General features: G+C 21.6%; 2 protein-coding genes across 2 annotated transcripts; both read left to right on the plus strand.

The window, feature by feature from the left end:
• Window positions 1-7,254: 7,254 nt before the first annotated feature.
• On the plus strand, window positions 7,255-9,683 carry OCT59_019648 (uncharacterized protein; the record flags this gene model as incomplete). The annotated part of the gene is made up of 2 exons (XM_025318748.2): window positions 7,255-9,589; window positions 9,664-9,683. The coding sequence occupies exons 1-2, from the start codon at window positions 7,810-7,812 to the stop codon at window positions 9,681-9,683; spliced, it is 1,800 nt and encodes a 599-aa protein (XP_025175388.1). The 5' UTR covers window positions 7,255-7,809.
• A 4,072-nt stretch (window positions 9,684-13,755) lies between these two features.
• OCT59_019649 (uncharacterized protein) lies at window positions 13,756-16,034 on the plus strand. The gene has a single exon (XM_025311066.2). The coding sequence runs from the start codon at window positions 14,147-14,149 to the stop codon at window positions 15,806-15,808; it is 1,662 nt and encodes a 553-aa protein (XP_025175387.1). The 5' UTR covers window positions 13,756-14,146; the 3' UTR covers window positions 15,809-16,034.
• The last annotated feature ends 5,928 nt before the right edge of the window (window positions 16,035-21,962 follow it).

The raw sequence follows: 21,962 nt of genomic DNA on the forward strand, positions 1-21,962 counted from the left end.
ATAGTTGAATTTGATAATAATTATTGTACAAATATACGAAACATTAATATTAAATATTGTTATTATTGTTTTTATTGTTTAATATTGTTTAATATTAGGAAATAGGAATACGTCGGATTACCGATATTTTTTATTTTTATTTTATTTTTATGAATTTATGATATTTGTCAGCATTAGTTAGCATCCTATTGGTCGCCGGCCTCGCCGTAGTATTTCAAATTTTTTTTTCGAATATAACATACTGAATAATCCTATTTATTATTAAAATAAAATACAATTTAATATTTATTTTGCTATATTTTTCCCGTAAAAAAGAATCATAACTATGATCGGAGTCATCGGACGTTTAATTACTTGATGTAAAAAAAAATTCGAATTGAAATTAATAAATTATAGAGAAATCTCAGATCCATTCATCCATCAGAATATAAACATTGGGATATGTGAAATCCCGAAAATATTGGGATATGTGAATATGAGGAGATAATGGGATTAATGAGAATTATATCTTTTATTTTTCAATTATAGTTTAGAATTTAAAGAATTTAAAAACGCGGGTAATTTTTCTTGGAACTTTTTTTTGTTAGTTTTTACATTTACTTATTTGTATACATCTTTTCGAACCATTTAATTAATTTAAACGCCATAATAGCCACACAGAATCAATTTTTTTTCAATACAAAAAATTACTCATATTGTATATAATAAAAGTGAGATGAGGCTATTGTTCCTGTTTTTTTTTTTTTTTTTTTGTTAAATATTTCCCACACATAATGTTTAAGGTTTCTGAGTAAAAAAAAAAGGTTCCACGTATTTCTAAGAAAGTTTTTAAAGTTTTTGAAGCCAAAAACTTTACTTTTTTCAGTTTTTTTTTTTTTCGCGGAACATTCCTTTAACTAAAATATTTGATATTTGTAATCTACTGCGTATAGAACAATTTTGTACGCTCGTAAAAAATTTTATCCGGGAAACTTTACCCGTGTTAAAAATTTATCCGAATAGCCACCGCCAACAATGCGCCAAGCAGCCAAATACCAAATTTGTTAAATAAAAGATATTCTACCAAAAAAAGATAGAATTTCTACACACATTAAAATAAACAGTGTGGCAACATTATAAAAAATTAAGATCGTTCTTCATTTGGAAAATAAGAAAAAAATTTTTTTTTTTTAATATAAAAAAAATAAAATGTATGATACCTAAATAAGGATTAGGTAACATAAATACCTTTATTAAGAAAAACATAGGTAAATTACCTCGGCCGTTAAGTTAATTTATTTGTTTTTTTGTTTCAGCATAATGTGAAGCAAAAATAAGAAGAACAATAGTTAGCAAAAAAAAATTGGTAAATAAAAAATAAATAAAAATAAAAGATAAAAATAAAAAAATAAATAATAAAAAAAAAAAATAAATAAAATAAAATAAAAATAAAAAATAAAAATAAAAACTAATTTATATTTTAAATGCTTTAACATATGAAAAAAATATTTTAAGAAACCTAATTTATTAAATAATTGTTTTCTTAATTTAGTTCAAAATGGAACAACGCGAAGTACAAGAAAAAAAAAATAATAATTAAATTACTATATTAATAACAAAACGCGTGTAATCCGAATTCCAAAACGAGAGAAAGCATTCGATCAAATATTTTTTATGTTACAAACAATCCAAAGTTACGAACAAAAAAGAGTGAGAAAGACTTTTTTAAAATTTTCATGTGAAAAATGTGAAAAATTATTTATATCGAATAACATAACTTTGTTTAAAAAAGTAAAATATCGAATAATATAACTTTGTTTAAAAAAAGATACCAAAGAAATTTATTGTATGAAGCACCAGTGATATTAAAAAATCTAATTATCGAACTTTTTGAATTTTTTTTTCTTTTTTTTTTTTTTTTTTGACATCATTTCGCAACATGAATATGTTTAATTCATACTTGCATAAATAACCATTCTCCTATTCTGGTATTTATTTTATATTAAAAAAATTTGATTGGTTCCCGTATTTCAATTTTATGGTTCGATCAACTAAAATAATGATCTTTAAATGATCTCTATTTATTTATGTTCAATGCGAGACTATGCCTAAATATTATTATAAGCAGTTCGGAATAACTCCGAATAATAAAAATTTCCTTTTCGTTAAATCTAAAAAATTTTGTACAAAAAGTTATTGGTTAATTTTAATGACGAAATATGATAGTAAATTAGAAATATCGGAAATTCCATGAAAAAATATTTGTTATTTGGTATCCGGTTTGAAAGTTTTTTTTTTTCTTTTAATTTTAGGTTTTTTAATTGTTTTGATTTTAACCAATCAATTTTTTTGTTTTATACCTTTTTTACCAATAAGAATGGATTATTAATTCTTCGCAATTGATTAATAATCGAACTCAATCTTTAAAAGTTTTACTTTTCTAACATCAACATTACTCTATATTTCATCATCACACACGTTTCACAGATCCTTTTAATTACCTAACCAGTTAAAACAGGATATTTTAAGCTTAATGGGAACTAATAATTTAGTTAGTTGTCATTTTCTATATTTAATATATTTATATTTATGCGTGTCAAAGCAAGATTAAGCTTACGAAAAATTAAGAGCATGTGTATGTGAACTGTGGAGCATTTAATTTATTATTATTTAATGCATATCTAGATTTAATTGCCCAAGAAAGAATTCCACATGGTTCCTACCAAGGGATATGATCGCGAATATATACAAACTTTAAAAAAAAACTTATATTTTTCTTGAAACATTTTTATATTTCCCCTTAATTTTTCATTATGTTAACGATTGATGTGAGAATAAAGATCTTCGATCAACATGGATTTTCCAATGTCACATCCATAATTTAAAAAACGCATTACTCCTGAAACACATGGTACTTGTGTTCATTCTTTTAACAATTAAAAAAAGTCTATTAAACGAAGAAATCTTCACATTCTTTTGTTGTACACGGAAAATCCAGCGAAACTTTTTGTTAACGGATAATAGTATAAAATTATTATTACAACGAGGAAAAAAGAAACATGATTTGATTACAAAAAAAAAATATATATATATATATATTTTTTAGATATTTTTAAAACTTTTTTTTTTTTAGTGATTTTAAATATAACTTATTTGAAACCTTTGAAAATTGATCCGTTGTGCATAAAAATGTTACCATAAGAAAAAATAATAATTTAAAATAAATTATAATTATAAGACAATTATGATACCATTTTATCACTCCTTGCATTTAATTATTTATATTTCATTCATTCGTTTCGTTTCGTTTCGTTTCGTTTCGTTTGATATACTTTTAATCTCTGTCAATTATTACCTGTCGGGGTTTTTTTTTTTTTTTTGAAACCCGAAAATTTTAATTTTTCTTCTGTACGCAGTTAGTTTTTTTTTTGTGTACGTATCACGAAAATTCTAGAATAGAAAATAAGAAACAAGTTTTAATGGCATCATAATATTTCAAATATAGTAACGTTTGGGCTAAATATGCAATCATGATGCAGAAATAACTTGATGTGCTTCCTGATTTTCGGAGCACAAAATTTTAATGCGCATAAATATGTAACTTTCCATGCTAACATATTTTATGTATGAGTTAATATTTTAACGCACAGGTAATTTTTTTTATTTTATTTATTTATTTTTTATTTTTTTATGCTAGTACAATTTTAGTTCTTCTTGTTTTAATATGTGACTCAGTATGATTTTTTGTTGGCCAGTTCCGATTAGCCGGAAAAGAAAAAAAATTTCAAAAAGTTAGTGTTCAAATAATAAATTAAAAAGTTAAAAGATTTACAATTTGTTTACAAAAAAAGAATAATTTGTTATTTAGTTTTTCCGTCACCGACATATTGCGAAACGTAATATATAAATATACACATGAAATTCAACTTATAGAAATGCTATGCTATGCGATAAGTCTGTATTTTAATTTATTATTAATAAAAAAAAAAATTTTTTTTTTCAACTCAAGAAAATAAGCTGGCTGTTATGTTTCTCCGCATAATACCATATTAAAAAAAAAGGAGAATGTAAAAGAAATCTTTTTTGCCATATGATCTCAATTATATTGTCACTTGTTTTTTTAAAATTTATTGGTTTATCAAAAATAAAAAAAAAAGCTTAAAAGATAACACCGGTACATATTTCATTTATCCGTATGAATTTTATTAAAAAAGGACTTTTTTAAAGCGCACGGAGCAAAAATATAAGCATAAAGCCGATTGTTTTTTTTTTTGTTTTTGTCTTACAGAACTGCGTAAAAAAATTCCTAAATGGACTTTTAACTAAAAGGAAATCACAATAGTGACAATGTAAAAATGATGTGTGATAATACTTTTTTCATTGACTTTTTTGAAAAAAAAATTTTTTTTTTCTCGTGCCGCCGTACAATTAATTGTTTATTATTATCATCACGAGGAATCATTCTTTGGAAAACAATAAGGTAGTGTTACGATTTTATTAAGGATCATTATGTAGATTTTCTTTTTTTTTGATATGGATGAAATCACGGAAATTTTTAAAAATTTTATGCGGGGAAAAACTTTTAAGCCCGCTTATTATTATAATAATATAGGAAATTGTATACATTTATATATATATATAATAATATACATATATAGATATTATGTAATACAAGTGTATCACGGTATATCAATTTTTTTTTAGTTGGATTAATAATAATAATAATAATAATAAAAGAAATAAAGAATGTTTCTTTTCTTTCTTTTCTCATGATTATGAAATCAATGAAATTTGGGAAATCATTTAAAATTATTTTAGAAAGTTAAAGTGCAATTTCTCTTCGAAATTTTAACTGCACAAAATTTGAAACATGTCAAATAAAATTAATCATTTAATATATTATTGCATTATGCATATATATTTTCTATTTTCTATCGCACGCATTCATTCCAAAAGTCAATCGTCAAAAAAAAAAATAAAAATTCCAGTGAATTTGGTTTGTTACCAAAATTAAGTATTGAAATTGAATTATTTAACCTTTATAGAATAGGCTCGGTTCTAAATATTATTATAATGAACATACGTATATGTGTCACTATCTGTACCACGAAGGAAAAAATTTTTAGCGGTTAAAAAAACTTGAATTTTTTTTTTTTCAATGAAACAATACAAGAAATTCACAGAAGTACAAATTTTATCATATCTCCGTGTAGTACAATTGTTATTTATATTATGATAAAGTAAATATAATGTATAATGTTTAAATTTGGTTAATGAATATTTGTAATAAAATCTTATCAGACCTCTCTCAAGATCTATGTAATAATAATAGTTTTGATAAAAAGAATACATAATAAAGATAAGATGCAAGTACATAACTATAATTATAATTTTGGTATGATTAATTAATTCGAGGTAACTTTTGTAATTGTAATATTTTTCAACGTGGGCCATTGAAGATATGTTTGTTTTTTTTTTTATAGGAATTTTTATTTTCCTCGGGTACTCGAGTAACCTCAAAATTCAAAATAAAATAATAAATAATAATAATATAATATTAAAAATTAGAAATTGAATTTGATACAGCATATATTGAATTAAAAATGAACAATAAGTAAGATTACAAGAGAAAGAAAGAGAGGTCATGAGTTCAAAAAAAAAAATCATTTTGAATGATAATTCTAATAATAAGAAATTTTTTTTTTATTTTTATTTTGATTTATTTTTAGTTTTTTAGCTCCAAGAATTAATTTTTTTTTATGCATAAAACAAAAAGAGTCAATTTGTATCTCGGATTCTCAACAAATCAGATAATCTCGAGGATTAGCGTCATTATATCAATGATTTTGATGATTCGACCGGAATTGTCCGAAAAACTCTAACTATTTATATTTAACCTACATCATCTTTAAAAAATTACTATGTTTATGTATTTTTTTTTTAAAAAAAAAATTATTTATTGCTCTAATTCACAGAATAAAAGTTAGTATGACAGATTATTTTATTTTTTTTTCTAAAAAAAATTGACCTTATTCACGTGATATATGTGTATATCGTTTTTTAAAAAAAATTAATATATCATTAGTATGAAATGTAATGTGATTGAAAATCCTTTAAAAAAAATCATTTTGTACTCCCAATGCGCCAAATGTCACAACCTTAACCTTAATTAGAGAAAAGTGTTGTAACATTTGTGCGAATTTTTTCTTGGGGGATTTCATACATTTTCTACATAATTTGACGTAGAAAAGTTTCAAATGTAAAAAAAAAAAAATTTTCTTATATATAATTGGTTTCAAAAAATTCAAAATTTGAATATCAGAATATTAAAAAAAAAAAAATTGTGATTAAGTGATTTAATTTCTCTTCGGAGATTTTACTTTAACGGGGTAAATAATTCATGATTTGGGATTTACAGTAGAATTATAAAACCTTTAAGATTCTCCAACAATAAACCAATAAACTTGTTTCTTTCCACTTTGAGACTAAAGGATTTCCCGAAAAATTCCCGAATATTTTACACGAAAAGGGTAAAAGAAAAGTAGTTGTGTTTAATGAGTGTGAGAATGAAAGATTTTCAAACTAAACCAATTTTGGAAGCCATAACAAAGAATTATGGAATTTTCTAATTACTCCCTGCCATGTGGCTAGCGTAATACTGAAAAAAGAAAACATCACATGTGATATTTGATATGTGATTCCTATTTACCCGCTTCCCCCCGCTTAGATTATACAATATACTTTTGTGATATAAATCATTCAATTTTATATATGCTGCGCATAATTGTACTTTATAAATTTTTTTAGAACCCGAGTTAAATCGATTTTCAACCAATTGGCTAAGTTTTTAAAAATTTCCGCATTCATTAATAAGTAGTACTTGTACTTTATAGTAATAAATAAATATACATTTATATATATATATTATATATATATTATATATCATATATATATTTTTTATATATACATACATTTAAATTAAATTAAAATTTTATCTTTTTTTTTTACCGCTTTCTTTAAAAATTATTATATATATATACATATATATATATATCACGTTTTTTTTGATTTATTATATTCGGTTCATTCAAAAACTAATTTCCCTTTCTTTATTTAAAAAAAAAAAAATTATATATATAATAACAACGTCCCAATTTTTCTACCAACTTTTTTTCTTCTAATTTTTTTTTGTCATTAACATCTCAATAATTTCTCTTTTTTCATCATCCATCATCCTTATCTAATTTTTTTCTATTCATTTTTTTTTTTATTTTTAAAACTTTTTTCAAACTTTTTTTTTTTATTAACTTTGATTTAACTCGTTTTTGTAAAAACTTTTTTCTTTCCTCTCATAAAAAGAAATTCAGAGAAAAAAAATATTTTTAATTGAAAAAAAAATCAGATTAAAATTTTTTTCGATCACGAACATTTTTTTATTTTTATTTTTTTTTTATGTAAATTTTTTTTTATAATATATAAAAAAAAAAAACATTAATCGACTGTTTTTAAAATAATAATAATATATATATATATACACAACACATTATAATATATATTCAATATATATTTTATTTTATATTTGGCAAATCATTTGATAATTTTTTTTTATCAACATAATTTTTTTTTGTATATATAAACACAACAAAACACACTACTTACTCCCAAAAAAAAAAAATTTTTTTTCTAAAAAAAAAAAATTTTTAAATTCATAATCATCATATTTTACTTCTTTTTTAATCTTCCTTTTAAATCATCATTTTTTTTTTTTAAAAAAAAAATTTATAATCTCTAACTAGATTTGTATTATAAAAATTCATATTAATAATCATCATGACTACAATGTTTAACGTTGAAGAATTAAAAAGAAAACTTGACTCGGATGAATCCCGTCCACAAAAACTTTTAAAAAGGTCTTCCACTGATCAACTTTCAGATTTTTTTTCTTCGGACCAATTTTCTCTTCCTTATGAGGACGACGACGAAGACGATTTCGACGACGAAATGAATGATAATTTAAACGAAGAATCTTTGAATCAACAACAGGAACAACAACTTGACTATCAACAACAGAAAGAACAAGACCAAAAACAACAACAACCTACTACTCCTCAGAGGAAGAAACCTGGTCGTAAACCGAATCCTGCTTCCCCTGCTTTACGTAAAGCTCAAAATCGAGCCGCTCAAAGAGCTTTCAGAGAACGAAAAGAACGTCACCTACGGGAACTTGAAAATACTATCAAAACTTTACGTGAAAGTCAATACGAATCATTAATAAAATGTCAAAGAGAATATTCTCATTTTCGCTCGTTGATCGAGCAACTTGAAGCTGAAAATAGCTTTTTAAAAGAAATCGCATTCACTTTTGAATGCGCATTAAATAATTTAAATGGTAATAATGAAGCAACGACAAAAATGAAGAATGCCGTATCTCAATCTATTCCTCGTACTTCAGTTCCTTCTTCATTACCTTTGAATGGTAATGGTGTTAGTATGATTGGATCTTCTATTACTACTTCACCTTTCGGTTTAAGTGCTATGCAAATGAGACAAGCAAATTTACCTTCACAATTATCAGTACCGACAGCTCAACAAATTCAAAATAATTATCTTGGTTTACTTCAATCTCAAGCTGGACGTTTAAGTATTACATCACCTGTTACAAATAATATTGTAATGTCACCTAATGGATCTGGTAATATATCTACTTCATCTGTTAGTGCATCTAGTTCACCTCAAACACCAGAATCAATCATTCCAGGATCAATCTCACCGTCAAGTACTTTTTTTGCTGAAGAATTTGCTCGTGAAATTACACTGGCTGATATGAAACCTTTTGTTTCACAAAATTCTAATTTACAATTTAGTCATGAACCATCATCATTATTTACTGATGGAAATACAAATATTTATAATACTACAAATTCATCAATATTTAAAACAGATATTGGTGTATTATCATCATCATCACAAACAATGACAAAATCGAATTCTACTTCTTCAACAATTTCTTCTGTATCATCAAATAACAATATTTCTGTAAATAATAATAATAATATATCATATGTGGCAGAAGCAGCTTCAATGATTGATAATGATGCAGATTATTTTTCAGCTTATTTTTTGAATGATGAATTAGTACTTGATGATGAATCGAAACAATTGTTTTCAAATTTTGATATTAATACAACTGAACAAAATATAATGAAAAAAAAATTAACGAAAGATCAAGAACAACTTATAAGACTGAGTAAGAAAGTAGGACAATCAATTCTTACACCTGTTCCTCCAACAATGAGGTATCCACTCACAACTCATCAAAAGTATTATTTGACATTAGAACATGATCCTCGTATTGACATGATACCATGTCTTCACTTACGATCTCGTATGATTCAATATCGGGATCAATATGATCTTTATGAATTAGTAGAGTTATTAATTAACAAAGCAAAATGTCACGGGGATCCTCATGATCCTGATAGTTGGGAATTACCAGAAGAATTCTTTGAACGTTATGGAGTTTTAGTATTTCAACAATGTCGCATAAAAAGTGATTTATATAAGAAATATGGTGTATTACCAAAAGACTTTGATAATTTTTATAAGAAAGGTGATTAGTCTTTAAGGATTTTTAATATAGTTTATGACTTTATATTCCTGACATCATCTTTTTTATTCAATTAGGTTTACATATGATATCATGAATTATTCAATTTTTTATGTTTCTTTGTAGGAATTTGACAATATCTCACACAATATTATTATTTTTTTTTCCTTTTATTCTTGGATTGAGAGAACAATTCCATCATACATAATAAAAATGAATAGATGATGTCTAAAAAAAAAAAATTTGTATTGTATACAAAATATTTACAATAACTATTAATTTAATGGTTGGGATTTTTTTTTTTTTTACATTTTCAAACATTTTAACATTTTAAAAAACAATTTTTTATACATTAATATTAAAAAAAAAACAATAACAAATATTGAATATTTGGAATTTACAATAATTTTACAAAAACAATTTATTATATATATCACACATTAACATCAAATCATCTCATCTATTTATTCTATTTTTTTTATTTTTTTTTATTTATTCATGTATTTATTTCATCTCTCTCTCGATTTATATTTTCTTGTTAATATTTTTTTTCTTTTCTTTTCTTTTCTTTTATATATATATATATATATAATATATATATATATAAAAAAAAATTTTTTTTTTTTAACATTTTTTTTAAAAAAAAATAATAATTATAATAAAAAAAAAATATATAAATAAAAAAAATATATATATAAATATATATTAGTTTAAAAAAAAATCTCCCGCATGATTTTATAGTAGTATGATATAATAGTAGTATGATTAGATGATTTTCATCATCATCTTTTTTTTGTTACACTCATTTATTTATACCATAAAAACGATTTCGGCGAATTTTTCTTATCTACAGTTTTTTTTTTTTGATTGAAAAGTTTCACTACATGAAACACATTTTTCATATCAATTAAAACGTTTGCATATAATCTAAACTGAATAAAAAATAGTTTTTTTGATGATCAAATTATATGAAATCATGTTTAATTTAAATTTTTTTTTTTTAAGTGGGGAAAATATAAAAAAAAAAAAAATGCAACTTTTCTTTGCACATGGAATTTTTTTTTATTTACTTGTTTAATTTTAATTTGCGTGATTTTTGAAAAAAAAAACTCGTTTTTTTTTTGTTTCAACAATTTTATATCAAAATTGAATGAAAGGATAAAAAGGGGGATTATTTTCATATGATAATTTTATCAGATGTTTCAAAAGGGCGTAAAAAATTCTTGTTACACACGTAGAGTTTAATTTTTTTTTGTCTTTTTTATCCAATCATTAATTAATTTTTTTTTATTGATATTAAAAGTTGAATGAAGAACCAAACAAATTTTTGGATTCACCAATTAAAAGATGTTATATAAAATTTCTAAACTAAACAAAAACTTTAAAATGAATTTTTCTTGCTGCGGTGGAATACTTTTTGGAACGCCTTATCCTTAAATTGAATATAAATTTGGAAATGATAAAAAAAAAAAGAAACCAAAGCTAGTTGATTGTAATACGAGAATTTCACATTTCGGGAGATCGCGAGAAATCCGAAAAGAAGCGCAGATACGCAACCCAACCCAACGTAATAAGTTCAGAACTTTCCATTTATTGTAAAATTTTTGATTACTTATTTTTGACGGTGATATTCCCATTAGTTTAACATAATTTTTTCTCAATTAAGAAATTTTCGAAAGCAAAATAAAAAGCATAAACTAAACAAACTAAACATTTATAATTTATAAACTAACGCCATTAGTTCAAACTCAGATCATAAGACGTACATGTACAATTTAATTTATCATATGATCAAATAAAAATAAAAATTATTATGACGTCATGAAGTCTTTGAACAAACAAAAATCAGAAAATCATTTGTTTACTCAAATTAGGGAAACAGATTTCATATTTGGAAAACAAATGGTGCAACATTTTGAAAATGAAAGGGAAATGATGTTTAATGAGAGGTCTATTTTTTCCGATTTTCTTCGTTTATTAGGTTTCATTAGGTTCATTATAAACCCTTTGAATAAAATGGATTATAACGAAATTTGGATAATAAAAGAATTATATTTCACGTGCTTTTCAGAGTATGTAATGGGCAATGTATGAATTCTCCGTTTTTTTTTTCTTTTGTTAGCAAATTATTTTCTCCGGTTTTTTTTTCTTTTGTTAGCAAATTTTTTTTTATTTTAAAAAAAAAAAAGTTCTCCATTTTTTTTTAAAACGTAAACTTTTAATTTCTGTGTGTCAATCAAACAAGTTGTGAAATAAAATTAAAATTTTTGATCATATGCAAGTTTTAAAATTTTCATACAGTTTTGTTTTTAAAATGATATCTTTCAAATACAGGTATATCATAGTATATATTTTGTACGTAATATATATTTTGTATAATATATATATATAGATATATTATTTTCTTCATTGTTTCACTATATGCGAAAATCAATTATCGGATTTTCCTTTCATAACAAAAAATTAAACAAATAAACACAAAAAAGAAATTAAGTTTCATAAAAAAAAAATATATATATCATTTTTTTTTTAATCCATTTTTTTTTATTGTGCATAAAATAATGAGATACAAGACCCAGGAAATTTTTCGGAAGACCTTCCGAAATATCCGAAAAAGAAAGTATTAGAATTCTTGGAGAGATTTTTTTCAAACGAAAAAAATAAAATAAAATAAAATAAATTAAATTAAATAAAATAAATGAAGTATAATTAAAAAAGGTTATGAAACAATGATTCATTGGTTTACAAGATAAATTAACATTTATTATGAGTAAGAAAGTAATATAATTATTTTTAACTTTCTAATGAGAATTTCTTTTTCCGCTAAAGAACGGTAAAGACCACATTCAGTAAATCATAAGGGAATCTTTCATTCTTTTTTATTACATATTTTAATTTGTATCTTTCCCCTGCCGAAAAATTAAATAATATATTAATAGAATTTTTATTATGTATTTATTCGTTTGATAATTAATAACATATAATGAATAAACTTTGATCATATGTAACGAAGGTTAAAAATATCTCAATGATTTATATTTTGTGTATTGAATTCTTTTTTTAATATACAAATCATATTAATATTTTTTTTTTAGGTTTTAGAAATAAACAATAAATTATGCTTATTATGCTTAATAATTCACTTCAGTGTATTAATAATAATGATTCTTAATCCTTTTGATATTGTTCTTTCTTTTTTTTCTTTAATTATTTTTTATTAATGATAAATACAAACAAAAAATATGATGAAATAAAAAGGGGGTTAGAGAAACATCGGAATAACTTTAAAAAAATTGTTTAAATTAATCCGTTCATTATTTTTTTTTTCTTAAACAAAGGAGAAAATAAATGAAAGAGAGAGAACTGTAAGAAATATAAATTAAATTTGTTTGTTTTTTTTTTTACTTTTTTTTAAATTTTGTTTATATTATTAATGTATGAAAGTTTTTTTGTGATTATTTGATTATTCGAAATTTTTTGTATTTTTTTTTTTTCGTGATAATAATATTTTTTTAATATTTATTTTATCACATTTTTTCATATCTTTTCACCTCGGAAAAATATTGGTCCATTTTTCGTACACCTCTTTTATTGTGTGTTACACGGCCCGCAAACTTAAATTTCTTTGCCCCATTGTGGCTTATTAAAAAAAAAAAGATTTTCGATTAAAATATTTGCCATAGTGGCAGTGCAAATCTTGCACTACAAAAAACTATAGAAACGCGAATGTGATTAAGATCTTTAAAAATGAACAAAAAAAAAAAAAAAAACAAATTTCCTTAAAATGAATGATTCTCGGCCGTAATATAAACGAAATGTTTCACAAAAATCTTAAATAATAAAACTTTTTCCAAATCGTACATACAATATAACTACTTTTAACTTATTCAACGATTTTTATCCTATTGTTATCTTAAAATATTCGCATCAAATAGGAGAATATCTATTAACATGTGTCGATTGTATCATGTATGCATGAGCTCATTTTTTAAGAAACAAACATTGATTTATTATTTTTTTTTTGTAAACCAAATAAAGTAAAAAATTCTTTTTTGAGTCCGATAGATAAAAATTTATTATTAATTACCTTTTACCAGTATCATAATCAAATAAGCCAAATTATTAAAAGGCATAAAAGCCCAGTAACTGTTCAACTGCATATATCCCGTCGTTCTACAATCGATGGTATTGTTTTCCTTTTGCAATTATTCAGTTTATACTGAATTATGATATTTAGTTCCGGATGATATTTTGGAACGTGATATTTTTGAACGCGTCCCAACGGTCAATCTTTTACATTTATATGAGTATATATACACAAAATAATAATTTGCAACGCAGTAATATCCCGTTAACTTTGCACGTGAAATAAACGGCTTTTTGATGCTTTGATGCCGTTGATTTGCGTTAAGATTAGTAATACTAGCTTTAACAGGTAATACGGGTAATACGGGTGATAATCATTATATCTCAAGTTATATATATATATACAAGACTTTCAAATTTTATCATTTTTTTTTTGAATTTTTTTTTCTCCTTTAAAAAAAAATTATATAAAAAATGGTGGTTCAAAGTATCGCAGATCAACATCGTATAAATGGAAACGATGCAATCAAGAATAAAGATTATATTAAAGCTTGGGAGGAATATACAAAAGGGTTAAAGATTACTCCAAAAGATCCTGTATTATGGTCAAATCGTTCTTTTGCATGCTTAAAAGCTGGATTTCCTGAACTTGCTTTAATGGATGCTTATAGAGTTATTACTTTATGTGATCAAGATACTATAAAGGATAATGAATCATTAAGAACAGTTTATCAAAAAGGTTATTTTCGTTATGCTGAATCTTTGGATGCGTTAGGTTTACCACGTTTAGCTGAAATAGCTTTTAATATTATAGTAAATGATAAATTAATTAAAGATATTGATCGAAAAAAAGCAATGGATCGTAAATTTAAATTATCTAAAACTAATTTGGATCAAACTCGTCACATGGCTAAAGAAGGTCAAAAAGGTTCTGGAAATTTTAAATTTTTAATCACTGAAGAGGATGTTGGATTTTATAAATTTGATGGAAAATATCCTTGGGATATTAGACCTGATGATCGTATTAAAGAATCAAATTTATTAAAAATTCAACATAAACTTGATTTAATTAGTGATAATAAATTAAAATTGGATTTTGTCAAATTTTCAAGTGATGATGAAAATCCATTAATTCAATTGGGTGTTATATCTAAAGTTGATTTTAAAAATGAAGATATTATTATGGAAGAAAATCCTTTCTTAACTATTCATAATCATTATAATCTTAGATGTGATTATTGTTTTCATTTACTTGATAAAAAATCTTCAAATAATAATGTTGAATATCCTATTGTATATCCTTGTCCTAATCTTTCATGTGAAGAATCTTTTTGTAATGAAAGATGTTATAATTTGGCAAAAGATCTTTATCACGATGAAATTTGTGGTAAAATTATTGATGATTTAATTGATTTTATTCAAAGAAAAAGAGGTGATGTAAGGAATAATAATATTTTATTTATATTGAAATTATTTGCTATAGCGAAAAAAAGAAATATTTGTCCTTTAGATATTGAAGAAATTAATCATCTTACAAGATATCATTCAACTCCTCATAATTTAGAAAATCATGATTTATGGGATGCGGATTTTGAAAAAATTTATTTGGAAATTTTAAAAATCTTGGATATTTCAATTTATGATTTAAATTTTGATTTTTGGATTTTTATTACATTAATTACTACTCTTGCTACAAATACTTTTGGTGGTCCTGCTATTGATTCAAGTGTATATGATACGGCTGCTATTTTTCCTTTAATTTCTTTATTTAATCATAATTGTAAAAATAATATTGAAGGTCAATTATTTTTACAAGAATGGCCAAAATCTATTCAAGATCCTATACCAGCAGTTTATAAAGTATTACGTAAAACTTTACGTTCTATAAATTGTCATTCTTATAGAATGACTATAATTGCCAATGATGATATTAAAAAAGGTGATCAACTTTGTTTAACTTATTGTAATCCTGATTATAATAAAAATGCACGTCATAGGCAATTATTAAGAACTTATGGATTTATTTGTTATTGTGATCGTTGTAAAGGTGAATCTGGTGGATATAACCCTTTACCTATTGCTTGGTGTTTATATTTTCCGGATGATGAACGTGGTAAAGATTTGTTGGATAGATAATCATTAGTGATAGATTTTATTGGCGATTGGCGTGATAAATTGTTGGTCTGGTGAGTGGTGACATGAATTCTTTCTGGATCACGAAAATTTGATTAAAAATCTTGTAATGTTTTATATTTTATTTACCAGTAATTAAAGAAATTTGTGATCGAAATAATTATATTAATATGAGTAAAATCCACAAAATCATAATAAAATGAAATTTATACAATTGTATAAAAAGTCGGCATAATTATAGAATCAACAATCTTAAATTGTTGTTATTTTTTTTTTCTAATACTATCTAATTCCTATCATCATCAGAACAATTAAGCTATTTTTATAATTCCTGAACGATATCAAAATTCTTAAATAATCTTCTGAATAGTATTTCGCATTTTGGAACGGTGACTTCAATGTGATAAAAATTTTAGAACCTGGAAATAAATTGATCGAAAAATGTTCTCAACCCATTATTTTTCATATATAATAAATAATTGATAAGTTGAAAAGTAAACATTAGTCCAGATCTATCAACTTGAAGCAAAATATCAAAAATTAATTAGATCAGTTTGCTTGTATTCAATTTGAATTAATTATGGTACTGAAAATACATTTTATTTATTACTACAGTACTTTTATTTTTATAAGTATCTGAAAACTTATATATGACAAAAAATTCAAATGATTATAATAATTATTAGTAAATAATATAATTGATTTGCAACTGAATTAAAAAAACTTATTATTTATTCTAATTTACTAAAAAAGATAAAAATCCTTCATTCTTTAAATAAAATTTTAAGATGGTGAAGATAATATTAAATGAATTTTCTTTTTCTATAAAAAGTTAAAGTCAATAACAATTTTTTTAAAAAAATAGTTCTTGAAAACCTATTTAATTTCATAATTTAATTTGATTTTTAAATACTACATTCAATAACTAAATATATGTTAGATCTGTTTTAATTGCAATTTTAATTGCTATTATTAACAACTGAACAGTACTTTTTCTAATACTTTAATTATTTAAAGTAATAAATAAAAAAATTTTTATTTAACAAGTTAATTAAAATAAATAAATTAATAAAATTTTTATAATAATTTTTTAAAGAAAAATTAAAATATAAATTTATATTGAATATTAATTTTAATTTGAATAATTTGAAATAATTTAATCTATACTATTAATATATAAAAGTAGCAGAAATTCTATTTTTGTTAATTATTCAAAATTATATATAATAATACTTGAAATTTTAATATGTGATAATATAAATTTTAAAGAATATATATTTAAAATTTTGGGCTTTTAAGCTTTTATATAACTATTTTGATTAATAAAAACTTAAAAGAAATGATAATTGTTTATATATAAAATAAACAAATAATTTAATACTATTGGTTTATTAGAATTATATGTAATATATAATAGTTATTTTATAAAGAATTATAGATATTAATGATTTTTATAGTATAACTGTGAAAATCATGATATTTCAGTAATTTTGTAAAATAACTGATTTATCTTACAGTATCTGTACTATGAAGCCTTTTAATAATGATAGACTTTTTATTTCAATATTAATAGACTTTTTACCCATCTTTTTAAATAAATACTACAAGATCCTGTCTACTATTAAGATAGATCATCTTATAATTTAAGATAAGGTTTATATATAAAACTCTTTAAAAATTCTACTATAAAAGGAAATTTTATATTACATTATTATGATTTTTTTTCTTTTAGTTAATTAACCAATAGAATTTAAACAAATCCTAAGGTAAAGTTCATATGAAAGTAGTGTTCCGCATAAATCAAATTTCTCTTCTGAAATTTAATTTGATTCGGACTCAATTCAGACTCAATTCAACCTCCAAAAATTATTATCTCAGGATCTAGTAATCCAATTTCTATGATTTTTTTTAATCGATAGGTCTCGTTGCCCTGATCAAAATAAAAAGGATTGTTGAAATCGGACCGCTAGATCAAAAGTTATTTGCAAAATACGTTTTTATTATTCAGGAGCAATCAGGGTCACACCATGTCACAAATTGATTCGTGCAGAACACTATATGAAAGTGAAATTTTTACTGTATCTTAGTAGTAGGCAAGATCCTAATATTACTCATGAAATTTTAACTAGGAATCACAGGATAAATAGTAAATATTACCTGAAAATTTAATATATAATATAATAATAATACAAATTTCTGATTAATATATATACATAAATTTATTTTTCTAGTTTTTGTTATATAAAAATTAAAAGAAAATTAATTTTAAAATAATAATATTGTATTTCCATATTTTCTTAAAACTTTTATATAGTAAATATATTATTTTCTGAAGATTATAATTTTAGAAAATAAATATAAATTTTATATTTTTATTTTTAATTATTTTTTTTTTTAATTTAATAATCAACTTTTTTTTTATTAATACAATTATATAAAAGTTAGTAATATGAAAATTATGTAGAAAAAACATGTTAAGTATATATGAAATCAAAATTAAAAGTCAAAAATTAAAATATTTTAGTTTTAAAGATTTAAAATTGAAATTAAAGCCAAAATTGGCTAAAATTACATCATATAATATAATTATAAAATAGTAAAAACTTTAAATCACAATAATTTTAATAATAAAAATATATATCATTTAAATCCTTTTAATAAGACAAATCAAATAGTATAAAGTTCATTGAAATCTAATTATTAGATATTAAAATCATTAAGTATAATACTTTTAATATGTAAGTAAAAATAAAATGATCAATATTAATATTATTAATACAATCTTACTACCATTCAATTTATCTTGACTAAAGCTTTTTTAAAAGCATTATAGATCTACTTTTTATTATTAAATTTAAATAATTGTAAATAATTATTTAATATTTAATTTGATTATTTTGACTTTTGAGTCTAAAGTTAAATTAATTTTGACTATTTTAACCATTAAAAATTGAAATCTAATTTCAGTTTTATATATAATGTTAAGCCTAGTAAATAGTTTTTGTATAAATTTATACTAAATGGACTTATTAGCTCAAAATTAGCTCAAAGTTATGTAAAAAATAATCCAAATTTAAGCCAATCTAGAGCCAATTATATATGGATGAGCCCATTTAATACAAATTTATACAAAAACTATTTATTAGGAAGTAACAACTAACAAATAAGTTTATATTTAAAATAATTATATAGATAGTTTTTCAGAAATTATATATATATATATCTAAATAAAAAAGGCTAGCAGATATGAAAAAACAATTAGAAGTATAAGTGAAAAAGTTAAAAATTTATATGCAATATATATATTATTAAATTTTTATTTAAAACTTTTTTTATGAATATATGTATTATTCAGCAAAACTTTAAAGTTTTATATTTTTTAAAATTTATTAATTAATAAAAATAAGAGAATTATTACTTTTATTTAATTAGTATAAAAATTATTAAATTTCTTTTTTTAATTAATATAGTTAGGGAGCTTACAGATATTACGTAATTATCAAAGGGGGAGGGGGTAATCAAAATCTTACGTTACACTTAATAAAATATATAATTTATAAATATTTAATTTGATTGGTTATTAAATCTGGCAAAAGGGGGCTAGGGGGGGGAGTAAATTTATATTAAACTGAATATTACGTAATATATGTAACTCCCCTTATATGAATATTAAAAATGTAAAATTTTAATATTTAATCTGATTTATAATTTGATTTGATTTAATTTATTCAATTTAAATTAATCTAAATTTGATTTAAATAATTTGAAGTTAATTTAAATTAAATTTGATTTGATTTAATTGATTTGATTTGATTGATTTAATTATTAGATTTGATTCAAATGAATTAAATCACTTTAAATAGATTTAAATTTAAGATTCAGATTTGATTGTAAATCAAAAATTATCAAATAAAATCTGAATTGATTTAATTTGACTAAATTATATATAAAATACTACTCAAATATCAGTCAGCTTTATTAAAAATAATTTTATATAAAATATTTTTATTATAGTATTTATTTAGTAAATACAGATATAATATATTATATTATATCTGTAATACATTGTAATAATTGTACACTTTTTTTGTTACTATATTACATTTTTTTATCCTCTTTATCTTTTCATTTTTTATATATATTTTAGAAACTTAAAATTTTTTTAGTTGTAAAATTTTATTTTTTATATTCTAATTAAATGTTATATATTTTAATTTTATCTAGTATTGTATAATTTTACTTAAAATACTTAGGATGCAAATACAATAAAAAATAAAATTTATCAAAAAAATATAAATATTAGTAAAAATAAGTTAAATTTCTAATAATATATAATAATTAATATTATAAATTAATATTTATATTTAAATAAGTAATATTTAGTTATTACTATAATATTTAATAAATAATAATAATATTGTAAAATATAATTTTAATTTCAAATTAATTATAGATTATATTTAGGTAATTTTAAATTTAGTTGCATTCCCATACAATAAATTTAGAATTACTTTATTTTTAATTATATTAATAGGTTTATTTTTATTTATATAATTTATTTTTTTTAAAAAAAATTTATATTATAATTTTTTAAATAAGTATAAAAAATTATCATATTTGTATTTATAAATCATGTAAAATAAAGTTTTTTTTTAATAGTAAAATTTTAACTTTTTAACTAAAATAATTACAGTAAAATGAATATAAAATTCTAATAGTTTAGCTAACAGTAAAATTATATTCAAATTTTATAAATATTAAGTTAGTAGTTATCAAGAAATTGATAATTAAGAATTAATAATTTATATATAAAACCTAACAAAATAATAATTTTCATATATAAATTATCGATCTTTAATTGTTAATTTTTCAATAACTACTGATTTGATTTTTACAAAATTTGAAATATAATTTTACTTTTACTTAGTTATTTAAATTTTGTACTATTTTTGTTGTAATTACTCTAATTAAAAAATTAAAAGTTTATTATTTAGAAAAAAACTTTGTATTATGTAATTTATTATAAATATCAATATGATAATTTTTAAGAAATTATAATGTAAAGAATTTTTTTAAAAAAAAACTTATATAAATAAGAAATTTTATTTAATAGAATTAAAAATAGAGTAATCCTAAACTTTTGGTATAGAAGTATATATAAGTATAAAAAATAATTTTATTTAATTAAAATATAAAAAATAAAATTTTAATAAATTGCTAAAGCTTATTAGTAATAATTACTATATTAGCATTATAATATACTCTTAACCAGAATTAAAAATCTAATAAAATACTGGCCAACATTACATCATAATTTCACCATTGGTAATCATTATTGCCAGTGATATTTAGCAATATTCAATATTTTATATTAAAATTTTTTTAAATTAAATCTTTAAACTGTATTACAAATATTTGTATTAAATATTTTTTAATAATACTTTATTAAATTTTTTGCTAAAAATTTTTATAAAAAATTGTTAAAATTAAAATTATTAGTAATAGTTAAAATTCAAATTTCATTAGTAATAAAGTTTAAATAAATTATATTTTTAATATTAATATATTTAATTTTTTTTTAAATTTTATATTTTATTCAAAAATTTTTAACATATTTATTATTAAAAAAATAAAATTCAAAATAAAAGTATAAATCAGGTAATTTATATAATAAATTTCAACAAATAAATGCATACATATATTTATGAATTTTAATTTGATCTTAGTAAAATCAATTCTAATTTTAAATTTAACATTTACAATATTATAAATTTTATAGTAATAGATAGATTAAATAAATGTAAATTTGAAACAATTTTCTAAAAAATAATTTTTGATATTAATACTAGATAATAAAAAATAGTAAATATACATATATTTCTATAAACAAATTTTCAAGGAGTCACATGATAAAATTATAGCGAAAGGTTGAAAATTTTATATTATTTTATCATTTCGCGGGTTTATTAAATAATTTATAGACCGATCCCTAAGAACAGGTATCGTTGAATAAATAGTTTAATGAGATGACCAAGAAATAAATTTTATGAACTAAAGGAAAATTTACTATATATTAAGAACACTTAATTTCATTTATCCGAAATATTACTATTTTTAATCATTATTATACGAATTGTTATCATACATTATTACTCCA

Source organism: Rhizophagus irregularis, chromosome 29 (assembly GCF_026210795.1).
Source record: "Rhizophagus irregularis chromosome 29, complete sequence".
NCBI lineage: Eukaryota > Fungi > Glomeromycota > Glomeromycetes > Glomerales > Glomeraceae > Rhizophagus > Rhizophagus irregularis.